Source organism: Oenanthe melanoleuca, chromosome Z, assembly GCF_029582105.1.
Source record: "Oenanthe melanoleuca isolate GR-GAL-2019-014 chromosome Z, OMel1.0, whole genome shotgun sequence".
In the NCBI taxonomy this organism is placed as follows: Eukaryota; Metazoa; Chordata; class Aves; order Passeriformes; family Muscicapidae; genus Oenanthe; species Oenanthe melanoleuca.
The window spans coordinates 52,750,821-52,764,305 of NC_079362.1; the positions used below are offsets into that span (position 1 = coordinate 52,750,821).

The window sequence follows — 13,485 nt, forward strand, 5'->3', positions numbered from 1 at the left end:
TAAGAAACAAAAAAAGCCTTATCAAGTAAACTGACTTAAACAGTTTGCATATATTTCATTGATGCAAATGCTGTAACTCATGCCTGCAGTTTTTTGGTGTTTTTTTTTTGGTTTTTTTTTGTTGTTGTTGTTGTTTTTTTTGTTTGTTTGTTTGTTTGTTTTTTAGTTGGTTTTTTTTTTTGTTGTTTTGCATGTAGCATGTGTATATGGGCAAACCACCCTGCAATCAATTCTTTTCCACTTGGAATACAACTTGGTGCATTCTGCCCTTTGCTTCATCTGCTGAGGAAATATTGAAAAGTACTCTGCAACTCTGACATCTATCTGCAAGAATCTTTATGTTAATAGGCCTGTAAATCTTTTTAAGATAGAAAACTTTACCAGTTTCAACTTAAATACTTCATATAAAAGTAGACATGAAAAGTTATGCCCTGGAAAATTAGATACAAGCCAGACTATAACTATTCATAAATAATGTTTCCAGCTCAAGAGAGCTGAATGCAGACCTTTTCCCAGGTCATCAGTGCCACTGTTCTACAAAGTAGAATTTATCTACTGATCAGTTTTTTTACCATTCCCAGGGAATTCAGGAAAAAACATCCTTTTTTGCACTGTTCTTCAGCTTCCTGAAATCCTCCAGTTACAAAGTACCTGAACCCACATGTTTAGAACAGTTACCACAAACCTACACATTTGCTTATTTGTTTTCACATATCATTCAAGAGGTTCTGGACCTGGATACATTCACTCAAAAGCCAAAACCACCTCTATTCTCTCAATTTTTCAACAGGGAATGCAAAAGATCATTCCAGGATAATATGGATAGGATAAGAAAGGACAGAGAGGTAAAAGCAATGACCAGAATAAAATAAATTGCATCTGTAACACGGTAGTACTTTGGAAACAGAAGTTCAAAAGAGCACTGTATTCACCCATAAGAAGTAAAACCCACAACAGAATGCAGTAACATGGACAGAGGGAGAGATGGGCAAATGATAATTTAGGATGCAATGGAAAACCGGTACCCTACATTAGCAAAAGTGAGGGCACAATATATGATGAGCTATAGAAATACGATAATGAGAACCTTAAAAATCAGTTAACCTGATGGAATAGAAAAAGGGAAAGCAATGCAGTGTAGTAGGTTACAACATTAAATAAAGAAAACAAAAAAATCACTCAAACCCTAAAAACAAGAAGTTTACTTTAGGATTTGTGCTGTGTGACTGAAGGAATTAGTTCTAAAATCACAAAGCAAAACTTGATTTCAGCTCCCACATAAAGCCAGCTTGGAATAGACAAAGGCTGTGATCATTTAACTAGAAAAAAGTAAATTAAAAAAATCTTGGACAAGTTTGAAAAAGTACACATCTTAAAATAATTTTTCAAAAACATTTAATTCCTGAGAGAACCAAACTGTGAAGAAATTGTCCCCTGCTTCCAAAATGTAAAATGGCTGAAATGAAGTACCACTGACACGATCTTAAAGTTGCACCCTACATGGTGAATAATACTTAAAAAAATCAATGGAAAAATCCTATCAGCTGAATCACAATGTGTTTTACCAAATAATATTATGCATGTTTAGAATTTTAGCAGCCAAGACCAGTCAAAACATTGTCATTTGTACCTTAAATAGTAGTATTTTCCAAGCTAGTGTATTTCTCACCAGTCACTGAAAACCTCATGGGTCAAGATAAAGACAGAGACATCACTTACCTACTGCCAGCACAGTCAAACATATTTGACTTGGAGAAAACTGACTTAAATTTATTGCAAAGTAGAGTTGGATGGTGAGAAACAAGAGTCACGGGGGGATTGAGAACGAGGCCTATGGTCTGCCACTTCTTCCTTATGTTTCACATGCCCCAGCAAGGACAGCATTCATCACTGCAATTCTTCATGGTAAACCTGTTACAGCATGGGCTCTTTCGAGGCTGCAGCCTCAGTCAAGACATATCCAGCTGCCACAGTTGGGCTCTAAACAGGCTGCAGTGCGGTTGTCTAGCTTGGTGTGATTCTCTGAACGGGTTATACCAAAAATGCCTGCACAATGCTCTCCTCTACAGGCTGCAGGGGATTTTGCTCTTTGGCTGTAGCACCTCTTCTAGTCCAGACAGCTGTTTCTCACACCTTTTCCTTGCTCTTCTCTTTCCCACACACTGCTGAGCAGCATTTTTGGCGTTTAACTCTGTTTACCTTGAGATGTCACTGAGTGGCTGTGGGGCTTAGTTGTGCTCTGCACCACTGAAGCTGACCATGTTCTCTGCAGGACAACCTGGAATCTCCTCACAGAGAATCACAGAATGACTAGGTTGTAAGAGTCCTTCAAGATCGAGTGCAATCCATGCCCTAACACCTCAACTAAACCTCGCCACCGAGTGCCACACCCAATCTTTTTTTAAACACATCCAGGGATGGTGACTCCACCACCTCTCCAGGCAGATCATTCCAGTACTTTATCACTCTTTTCTAATATCCAACCTAATTTTCACTGACACAGCTTAAGACTGTGTTTCTGTCAGTTGCTGCCAACAAAGAGACCAACCCTCACCTCCCCCGCCCCAGACTACAGCCACCTTTCAGGGAGCTGTAGAGAGTGCTGAGGTCACCCCTGAGTCTCCTTTTCTCCAGGCTGAACATCCCCAGCTCCCTCAGCCGTCCCTCACAGGACTGTGTTCCAGTCCCTCACCAGCCTTGTTCCCTCCTCTGGATGTGCTCAAGGGTCTCAATGTCCCTCCTAAACTGAGGGGACAGAACTGGACACTGAACTCGAGGTGTGACCTCACCAGTGCTGGGTACAGGGGAGGAATGACCTCCCTGCTCCTGCTGGTCACACTGTTCCTGACACAGGCCAGGGGCCATTGGCCTTCATGTTCAGTCAGCTGTCGACCACTACCCCCAGGTACTGTACTGGTTTATTCGCAAACATACCCCGGACACTGCTATTCTCAAGTGCCTACTGAAGAAGCAATTACTTGTAATAGAAAGACTTAGAGTATAACAAATGTGCACTTGAAATGTCAGTTAAACATTAGTCAAAGACATGGAATGGCACTGTGTTACTAGAAGAGGGCAAGGCTGAAATAGTTGTAAACCAGCATGTGCTTGCAGTTGTCACCTTAAGTGATCTGCTAGTGAGTACAGATACATGTAAAAGCTCCACAGATTAATAAATTGGTATTAACAGATTTAGATACGCACAGAGAGAAATCAGGATATAACTAATGGGCCTGTCCTGTTTAAACACAGAATGAAGAACTTGAAACTTGGTCTAACTCATAAAACTTACCTTTAGAGCTAACTCTAATGGAAATGGAAGCATACATGCTATAGGATACCTCTCAGGTTTCCAGCTGGAATAAAATGTGCATTATCTAACAACGAGATGCATCAGCCACAGGAAAAAAAAAAAAAAAACCCCAAGAGAATTATACTATAGAAAAACATCAAGCTAGAACTGATTAAAAATCACCATGTTAAACTTCTTAGGAAGCACATAATATACAGCAAGAAGCTAGAGCTATTAATCAGGAAGGGAGCCAAATAATTTTTTATCAACTTTGGAGAATATAGAAGCACTGTCTGAGACATTTTCTAAAGTTTATTTTTATTGGACAGTCAAATGCAGGAGCAGGAATCACACTTGTACTCCTAAAGTAACTATTTGTATATTGATTAATTTAGTTGCAGCTCACACAATAGACTACAGGGTGGCACAACACTCTCACATACACCAGTGGCAACAGAAGAATATGGATTTCACAAGAAAATCATGAGTGAATATCCAGAGAAGGTACTCTACCCTAAGAGAAAAGCCATGCTTCATGGCACTAAATTGTAGATAGAGAACATTCTGGACTTAGATTCATGATGATGGGAACAGAAATTCTGGTTTTAGGAAATCGGTGTCATTCCAGCTAGAACAGAGGTCTAATGTACCTGCAAAAGCAACACACTAATACTTAAGATTAGCTTGGTTTGAATCCAAACATAAGCAACTTAACACAGTACAACTGTATAAGCATTTCTATAAACACAGTATTAACTTTATTAGCAACAGGACTTATGCTAACTATGCAATTACCAGTTCTAAGCTAATCTCATTAACTTGTTATGAAAACTGGCTCAATGAACCAGACCTTGGAACCAGTGTCTCTTGTTATGACACAAAATATAAGCATGAGATATGAAAGACCTTGAAATTATGGACATAGATGAAAAACCACAGCCCCAGAACCATGAACAATTCCTTAATGGTCAAATGCTGGTCAGTGAAAGCATGCAACCTCCACAGCTGGGAAGGTTGTTTTTGCTCTTGGTAGCAGTGGCTACCTAAAAGAAAAAACACAAACAGCTGAGCAACAGGGCAATGAAGCAACAAGGCTGCAGCCTGGGAAAGGAACACCTCTCCAGCATCACACCACATGCAGTCTACCAACAGGTGCTCCAATCATATATTAAAAGATGTTTACAAAAGATCCTAATCTGGGCCTGTGTGTGTGTGTTTTGGCAAAAGATGCATACTTCAGTTCTATACCTGTCCTCTCATCCTACCTTCCCCATCCCTGACCAAAGAAAAGAGCTCTTCAATTAGGCTACCTTCAGCTCAGCAACTAGGACCACCAAGAACAAAGACATCAGGTTAGAAATATGGTACTGCCTCCATGGTACTGTATAGTTACAGGCAATTTAGGATGCAAGTCAGATATAAGTGGCTTTGAATACAAAATGATAATGGTTACTGTGTAATAACTAATGTACAGCAATAATTAACAATGTGTAAGAACTAATTAAAAGGACAAGGCAGGTTGCTAATGAATGTCAGCCTAAAAGCTGTCATTCTAAAGTTTAAAATTGACCTGAATTGTCAGTCTAAACTGCCATCACAACTACTTCTAATCCTTTCATATATATATAAAAGATATATATAGATCTATATAGGCACACATAATTAGTTCTGAAAGAGCTGAAAAAGAGAACTTAAGAAAGAACAATGCTTGTCTTTTACGGACCAACTTAAAAAGCTTTGTTAAGTTTATATTAGACACCAGTTACAATACAACCTCATTTAAGTACCTGGAGATCTGGAATAGTAAATTCTGTTCCAGCTAGTCCTGTTAACTAAGGAATGATGGACTTGAGAGGAAAGGTATCTCAAACAGATGTAAAAAGTAGCGAAGTGAAGCTGGCCACACTATTTGACTGAATTCACCATAACTAGAATTCAAGAAGAACATAGGAAAATAGCAACTAAAGTAAAGAAGGAGGCAAGAAGATGAATTGGGAGAAGAAGAAAACAACACTCAAGCAGTCATCTGTGACAAACTATTTTGAATGTATGAACAAAAAGGGTGGTTAAGGAAGTGACTTCAGGAAGTATCAAAAAAGAGATGGCCAGCTGCCATTAGTAGATGAAATGTATTCTAACTTTTGACTTAATATTCTATGAATGCGTATCCAAAAGTGAGGTCTAATATTGTACAAATCTTCAATAGAGCTGTTGAAAATGTCATTAATAGCTATCACAAGACATATCAGATAATTAATAGCAAGTTGCCAAGGAGGACTGTTGAGCAACACTACACCCTGGACGGGGTGACATAAGAACCAACCATACTAAGGAACAAGAAATCAACTATAAATCAATCTTATGAAAATGCACAGAAATTCAGATTGAGGATTGCAAGTAGCACATAAAAATTTGCTAAGCTATAAAATCACAGCTTTAATACCTAAAACAATGAAATTATTTAAAACTTGGTATACATCTGTGAGAAATACTCTACAGTATGAAACTGCTCCACAGGCATGAATTATGACCCTGAAGTGTATGTCAAGTAATGACTAGTGTTAGAATTTAATTATCTTAATTTATAAGTCATGTTGGGGAATTATACTCTCACTGATAACAAGACAACAGAAATACTGCTGGATTACAGCAGTAATGTAGTAACACATGTGTAGTAACATGTGTTTATGTAGTAACACATGATTATGTTCAAATACTAAAGACTAATTCTTCAGCAATATTAAGTAAAGGTAAAATATTTGGTTAAGATTTTTAAAATTCTAATCATTTTAGAACTTGCACCACAGTACAAAGAACGGCCTCACTGAGTTCATCAGGATGTGTATTCTTTCATTTCTGACTTAATTTCTCTAATATACACTACAGAAGAAATCATCTATTTCTCTACCATGCCAAATAATTATTTTTTGCTTGATGGATATTTTTGCTTGAAGGATATTAGCACTTTACAAAACTTTGATATTTACATACACTTTCACTTCACATCAGCCCATCAAGATAACTCAGAGGCAACTTCCACATGCCACACCAGCAGCAGCCAGTGTCATTATCTCCTAGGCATTTACTCCATTTCTCTTCCTTATCACGTTGCTCTTTGGTATTTTCCTCTCCAGAAAAAAAATCACCTCAGGCCTTTCACATGAGTATGTATTCCTAACCACATTTGCCTCTATTTAGAATATCCATTTCCCATTTAGCCAAAAATCTCCCACTAGTCTAGATTTAACTACTTGATTGAGACACACACCAAAGCCTAACGGTACTAATTGACACATGTCCTAAATAAACCCTGACCTATTTAGGGCTTGTATTATAAGTCTTAGTTTACTCATGTGATTTTTTTAGTAGCAACGAAGGCTGAGAAGGCTTACTAACTCTATTAAATTACAGAAAATTAATTATTCAATTAAATGCCCATCACGTCATGCTACACCGGATTGTTTTCCAGCTTCAGATAGTTGGAAACGATATTTTCCCAAGCAAATAGCAATTACTACGAATTTACTGCAAGTGTTTCTGCCCAGGGCACGGACTTACGGCTTAGCTTTTAAAATAAAAACTTCCAAAAACTAAAACCTTAGTTTTAGTTCCCATTCACCTTAATTAACAACAAACTCAAGCAAACCTAACAGTAGATACAAAGTGCAATTACAGCACTCTTTTATCATAAGCATGGATATTAGCAAGATTGATTTGGACACAGCAGCTAGGAAAAAAAGTAAATCCAAACTTTATTTCTTCTATACCACTTCTATGAAACTACCACATCAACTGATTTCACACTGCATAAAGAGTAAAAGAAACATCAATATACTGTTAATGTCAAGAGGAATTTTTCAGTCTGTTTCGCAAGACATGGTTCTTTATGCTACTAAAAACATTTCTCTAGCACTGACATCTCCTTTAACCAAAAATACAATCTTTGTTTTAAAACTTAGATTTGTAATGTTCGACATTTTCATGAAAAAACCTCATAGGAAGGTTCTACTTGTGTTTTAATTGCTGAATGCATTAAGCATTTTCTGTTAACTTGCCAATCTCTTTTTAAAAATGTCAATCTGTACTTCCTCTCATAAGTCTTCAATGGTGGTCAGTATCACTCTATACATAAAACAAGAATACTACTAGAGTGAGGAAAGGTGGCTGTTCAACTATCCATATTTTTTAAAAGTGGAGGTTTTTTTACTTTTAGTGGTTGATTACTGGATACAAGCATGTATCTAGGAGCAAAACCCCCTAGAATTCATCAGATAAACACCTGGCTATTAAGAAGTCTATAAAGAGATTTGAAAAATCTATTAACATAAATTCCTACCATGATTAAATTAGTGCTGGCCTTCCTCTTAGATTGCCTGAAGTGGGGGCACAGCATACCATATTCTTGATTTATCATGCTGTGACTACATGAATTAGTGAAAGTCACTCTGTATCACTCTGTAAAATGGAGGTGATGGCACTATAAGAACATATAAAGCAACCAAAGCAAAGACAGTCAAAGCTTATGGACCAGGTTGCCTGAAAGTTGGACTTCTAGATCTACAGGGCATTTTGTTTTTCTTTTAATAACACACTTTAGAACTTCCAACTCCAAAACCTTTGCCTCAAGGATCCACACTTACAGGACTGCCATGAACATCCACTCTTACCCTCGCACACAGAATGCCCCACTGGAAGTTTGACTTCAAGAATGAAAGAACTACAAAGGTTTAAAATAAAGAAGGGTATCCTTAATAAAGACCAGCTGGCACTGAATACTATCAACAGCAGTATGCCCAGGCTAGATTAATACAACAAAGCTTAAGTTTGTGCATATATGAACTTTTTATAATATTCATAATTTCATCTCATCCACTGAACACACAGCAGAACTTTCATCTTCAGCCTCCAACTTGTTATAAAACAATTAAACGCCTTTGAGATGTCTTATGTGGACAAAAACAAGTCAGTCAGCATCATATATTGACTTTCATCATCTTTCCCCAAACTTAATTCATATGGCCAGTTCATTATTTGATGTAACCCAGTGAGTATACAATCAATATTCATCCTTTGTTCCTCTATCCAGAGAAATCAGCTCTTTTCAGTACCAGTGGTCCACCCACATCCCATATTTTTCATTCAATGAAAGGCTACTGTCACACAGCCATACCTGTTCTGGACATATGACAATATAATTCTGCACTTGAAACATAAAAAAACTATGCTAAAAAATATGAATTTAACTAGTATTCTTTCATCAAATAAAAAGAAGAGAGGAGTGTCTTACAAAATATCCCTCTAAAATTATCTATCAATCCCTACCTAGTGCAATTCAAATGATAAAACAAGAGCAGAAGCAACTGTGGGCTTCTGTATATAACATTCATGTCTCAATTAGTACTACGACTTACAGACTCATCTTCATTGCTGAAAGTACAGTAAGACTACTCAGAAACAGCAACTTCCAAAATTTTAACAAAACGTGATCATCCTATAATAACAATAGAATTCATTATGCACAGAAAATCATTACATTCCCCATTGGATTAAAAAATGCATACCTAATCTAAGTGCCTAAAAGAAAGCTTTATGAAAAATCAAGCACCCTTTCTTATAAAGGAACCTTGCAGTCATCAACACCTCATATTACAGAAAACTTTACTGAAATACAACAGATTAAGATAGAAATAGTTAATACATCTGACTCTAGATCAGCAAGATCAAGGGAAACTGAATTTAGAGTGAGTTTGTTGAAAAATACTAAAGATTAAGATCTCAACTACATCAAAACAGTGCAATTGAGCATTATGCCAATAGGAAACCTGACATCCCCTTCTTACCAAATTAATTACAAATCATTCAGCAAATAGTTAAGTTCCACTGACAGCAAAGTGGCACTGACAGTTTGCACACATTATCATTTCAACACTTCTTTTATCAGCTATTGATATTTTCTTATGCTTTAAATACATGCTGGAAAGCTTATAGTTACTGAAGACATTACAAAGGTACAGAAGCAAAGATGAACTGTGTATCTCAGGAAGAATATCTTAAACATTTATCTTTGAGCATAATCTATTTTCGATTGAAAACGTCAGTTAAAAAAAATAAAATATTCAATTTGCTACTAAACAACTATCAAACCAGAAGAATTGATGCTAAAACTCTGGCTTAAAAGTATAACCTCTGAAAAACAAAGAGAGAATAATTACAAGACAGTTTTAAAAGTATATCTCTATATCCTAGACACATAAAATGATCCAATAGTATTCCTCAACTTCTAAAATTTCCACAACAATAATTTTAGTTGCAGCTAGATATAACTAACTGGAACTTATTAGCTTTCAGGGATACTATCAACTGAACTGTCAAATCCCACTCACAAAGCAGGAGCCTGAACTAAACTGAACTAAAATATCTGATTAACCTTTAGAACTGTGGATGCTTTTCTTTCTCCATGTATTCAAGAACTTAAAAACAGATGCATCAATTCAACTCCAAGTTACAAGATCTAACAAATGTCAGAGAGAAAAAGAAAAACATTACCTGTAAGAAGTTCTAGTGTTATCCACATCATAGTCTGAAGTTTCCCTTAGTAAACTGCCATGTACCAAAACATTCCAGCAGCAATGGCAGTATCACTATAACATCTCACTCCACCACACAACTGGAATTCAGGCTGCTGAGATGTGCTCTACAGCATGTATGCAGATGTTCTTTGGCTACATCCTTGCCAGCACCTTCTTGTCTCTGCCTGATCGGAATGCTAAGCTCTTACCTCTTGAGAGATTTTTGGAAGTTCTGATCATAGGCTCAACAGACAGCCATAGATACACCTCAGTGAGTACTCCTAGAGATTGTAGTGTACAATAAATTACTGATTAAGCTGCACCTTGAAGAAATTTTTGAAGGGGGAACAGTTTAAAAAATAGTTTAAATACATTACATGATCTGTTTAAATTTTTAGATGGCGACAATACTTTCCAGACATTTAAAAGTAAAACTTCCTTTTCTTCAAAAGCTTTTCTCTAAAATATATCCATTTGATATAATCTATCCAGTCCTTTTTTTTTTTTTTTTTTTTCCCCAAACCAAGAGGTGCTTAACAAAATTCTATTTGCAAGCTGATTATTAGCAAGAAAGAATACATTTCATTTATTGTCCTTAATTCAGACTGAAAAAACTCCACATATTTGGTGGAATAAGAACATACGTGCTAAGATTTAACACTACTACTTTAGGAATTTGCTATATGAAAGTCCAGCTATTTTTACTCTAAATCACATAACTGGACAGACTATTTAACGGTATTGCAGAAAGACTACAGCATGCTTTTTGACAACCATTAGTCATAATGTGTATTGTAATCTTGGAAGCCAAAAAAGCAGATTTTTTTTCTTTATCTTCTACGGCCAATTCATCTTTTTAAGATTTCACAGAGTCATAAAGGTTGGGAAAAAACTCTAATGTTAATCAAGTCCAACCATCAACCAGCACCACCCTGTTAACCATTAAACCATGTCATCAAATGCCATATCCACACTTTGACACTTGCAGGGATGGTAACTCCACCACTATCCTGGGCATCCTGTTTCAATGTTTTACAGCCCCTTCTATGAAGCTGCTTAACTGTGTAATCTAAACCTCCCTTTAGACAACCTCGACGAGACTGAAATACAACTTGCTACAACCTCCTTTCAGGTAGTTGTAGGGGGCAATAAGGTCCCTCCTCAGCCTCCTCTAGGATAAGTAACCCCAGCCACTCCTCATAACACTTACACTCAGTTATATATAGGCTCTTTATTCTTAACCAGTCTATTCTAGACCTTCTTTTAGCATTTGACGAAAACAGCAACACACTAACTTGTTCAGAGAAAGAAGCCCGGAGAACATTTTCTTTTGGAAATCTACAGAGTTGTGTTCAGAAAGTCAAGAACCACAGTCAACCACCACTGTCCTTCTAGAGAACAGATTGTGAAGGATGGGTACCTCCCCTGGGAAGCTGGTCTGGGGTCTTAAGCAGACCCACAGAAAAAGCTTTGCAGCTTTCAGAGGCAGACAGTCTATCCACCCACAAAATCCTCTAATGTAAGAAAAGAAAAGTAGCTTGCAAAGTAGAAGAGTTTTTTTTCGCATTAGAAATTCTTTGCCCTGCTCCACAGTGTTCCACTGACACCATTGTCATAAGTAGATGATCTAAAAGAATTTGCCATACTTCACGTTTGCTTTCACCACACACAAATATATAGCACCTCAAAACAAGAATGATGGCAATAATAAAATTGTACTTACTGTAATCTCAGCCTTGCTCAGACAGATAGAGCCTCTGCAGCCATACTCTGTTTCATCTTCAGACTTGTAATAACTGAGTGTGCTGCTTTTCAGAACTACCCATCGATCCTGCCACCCATGAATGTAGTTGGTCCACTGTAAAAAAATTTTCCAGAGATTAGCCAATGGGAAGACAATATAAAAGAAGAACAATGGATATTTTCCTAAAGAAAAAGGCAACTTCTTTTTACAAGTTCTTCCCAAATGTGAATTTTTTTCTGCTCACAGCTCCCAGAAAAATTTTACAAACTCCTAAAGCAAAAAAAAAAAAAAAAAAAGCAGTTGTTTTGAAGGGTAAATAAGACAACAGATGTCTGGACTTCAACTGCACTGTCAAGGCCAGTTACAGTAAAGGCAATAAACATATTGGTAACATAAATTGAAGAAAGCAGGAAAGAGGAAAATAAAAAAAAATTAAACACTAATGACTAAGGTGAGTTTAGGCACCTGATTTAAAATCTGGAGCTAGGCCAAAAGACTTAGGTGGAACATAGAATAATTTATTTGATATAAAATATTATATCAAGTTCTCTTCATATAAATACAAATGCCATTATCCCACAGCACAGTAAATATGCCTAGAGGACTCAGTGCTTTATTCATTTAAAATTGTCCAGAGATACTGCTTCAGGTTTTATTTCTAACTACATTCACTAAGATACTTGGTTACAGCACATATCCAATCATATTTTTTGCCATTCAGATTTTTCTAGGGATTCCACATTCACACACTGAATAAAACCAATACTCTGGGAACAAAGACTGGATTAATTCTAGATAATTAATTTGCAACACCTTTCTGACTGTACTTAGTAGAATCATATGAACTTCATAGAATCATCTCACACTAACAGAAAATCAGGACTATCCTATGATTCTGACAATACACTAATACCTATTAATCAATCAAGGTGGAAATGTTATAAATTTGATAAAAATAGAAACAGGAGCATTGAAACCAATCTTATCATGCAAGCATTTCTTTGATTTTGACAAATGAAAAAAAAATTTCTTTTATTAAAAACTCTGGTTAACATTTAAGTCTATCCATCATTCATCATTTTGTCATCTAAAAATGAGGGGGAAAAGTCAACTAACAGTCTCATTCCCACTTCATACTACATACATTAGTTAATACATTTTCCATAATCACATGTTAACTTTAGTACTAAGATGATGATGCCTAAGGAAAAAAATTGTAACTGAGAAATTTTTAACAATTTTCAAATGTAGGCAAGAGACCTTGATTTCCATTTGGAATATGAAGTCCTTTTTCATCTCTTAATACAACTAATTGCTAAATACAGCATTACTTAAAGAAAGCCTTGAGTGTGCTTAGTGCATGAAGTAGTAGCACAAGCGGTCATAGAGGTGTATTATTTCCTGCCTTCCTCTCTTCCTATCTCTCATGTTCCCAACTCCTCCCAGGATGTGAAAGGCAGAGTCCAAAGTTATCTTGCGGGGGGAGGGGGGAAAAAACCATGGAAAAGTACTTTCCGTCTCTGAAAAAGTTAACAGACACAAAGTGAATGCAGCAAATCTTGCATATGCTGTTGCAATCAAAGCTTGCTGTTGCAATTCAAATGTCCCGTGAATTAAGAGGCTTCTTAAAGTATACTCGGGTAGGCACGAGGTTTTGCTAGAGAAAAGACCAGTGTTTTTCCAAGCATCTAGATTCTCGTGCTTCCTGAAAGCCTCTTCCATTGAAGAAGCCTCTTTCTTTGTATCCACCTTAAAATCATTAGCAGGAAATACAATGGAAAAAAGCCTATAGTTTCAAAACTTTTCAAAAGACCAGCAAGATATACTTCTAACAATTTTCTCTTACCAAATTACTCCATTTCCTTCACAGCTTTTCTCTT

At 36.5% G+C, this 13,485-nt stretch overlaps 1 protein-coding gene across 2 annotated transcripts in view; it reads right to left on the reverse strand.

The window, feature by feature from the left end:
• CERT1 (ceramide transporter 1) overlaps positions 1–13,485 on the reverse strand; it is a 74,470-nt gene that overhangs the window by 58,990 nt on the left and 1,995 nt on the right. For both annotated transcript variants that reach the window (XM_056513359.1, XM_056513357.1), the window contains exon 2: positions 11,585–11,719. In XM_056513359.1, the coding sequence (XP_056369334.1) occupies positions 11,585–11,719 (135 nt within the window). The remainder of the gene's footprint in view (positions 1–11,584; positions 11,720–13,485) is intronic.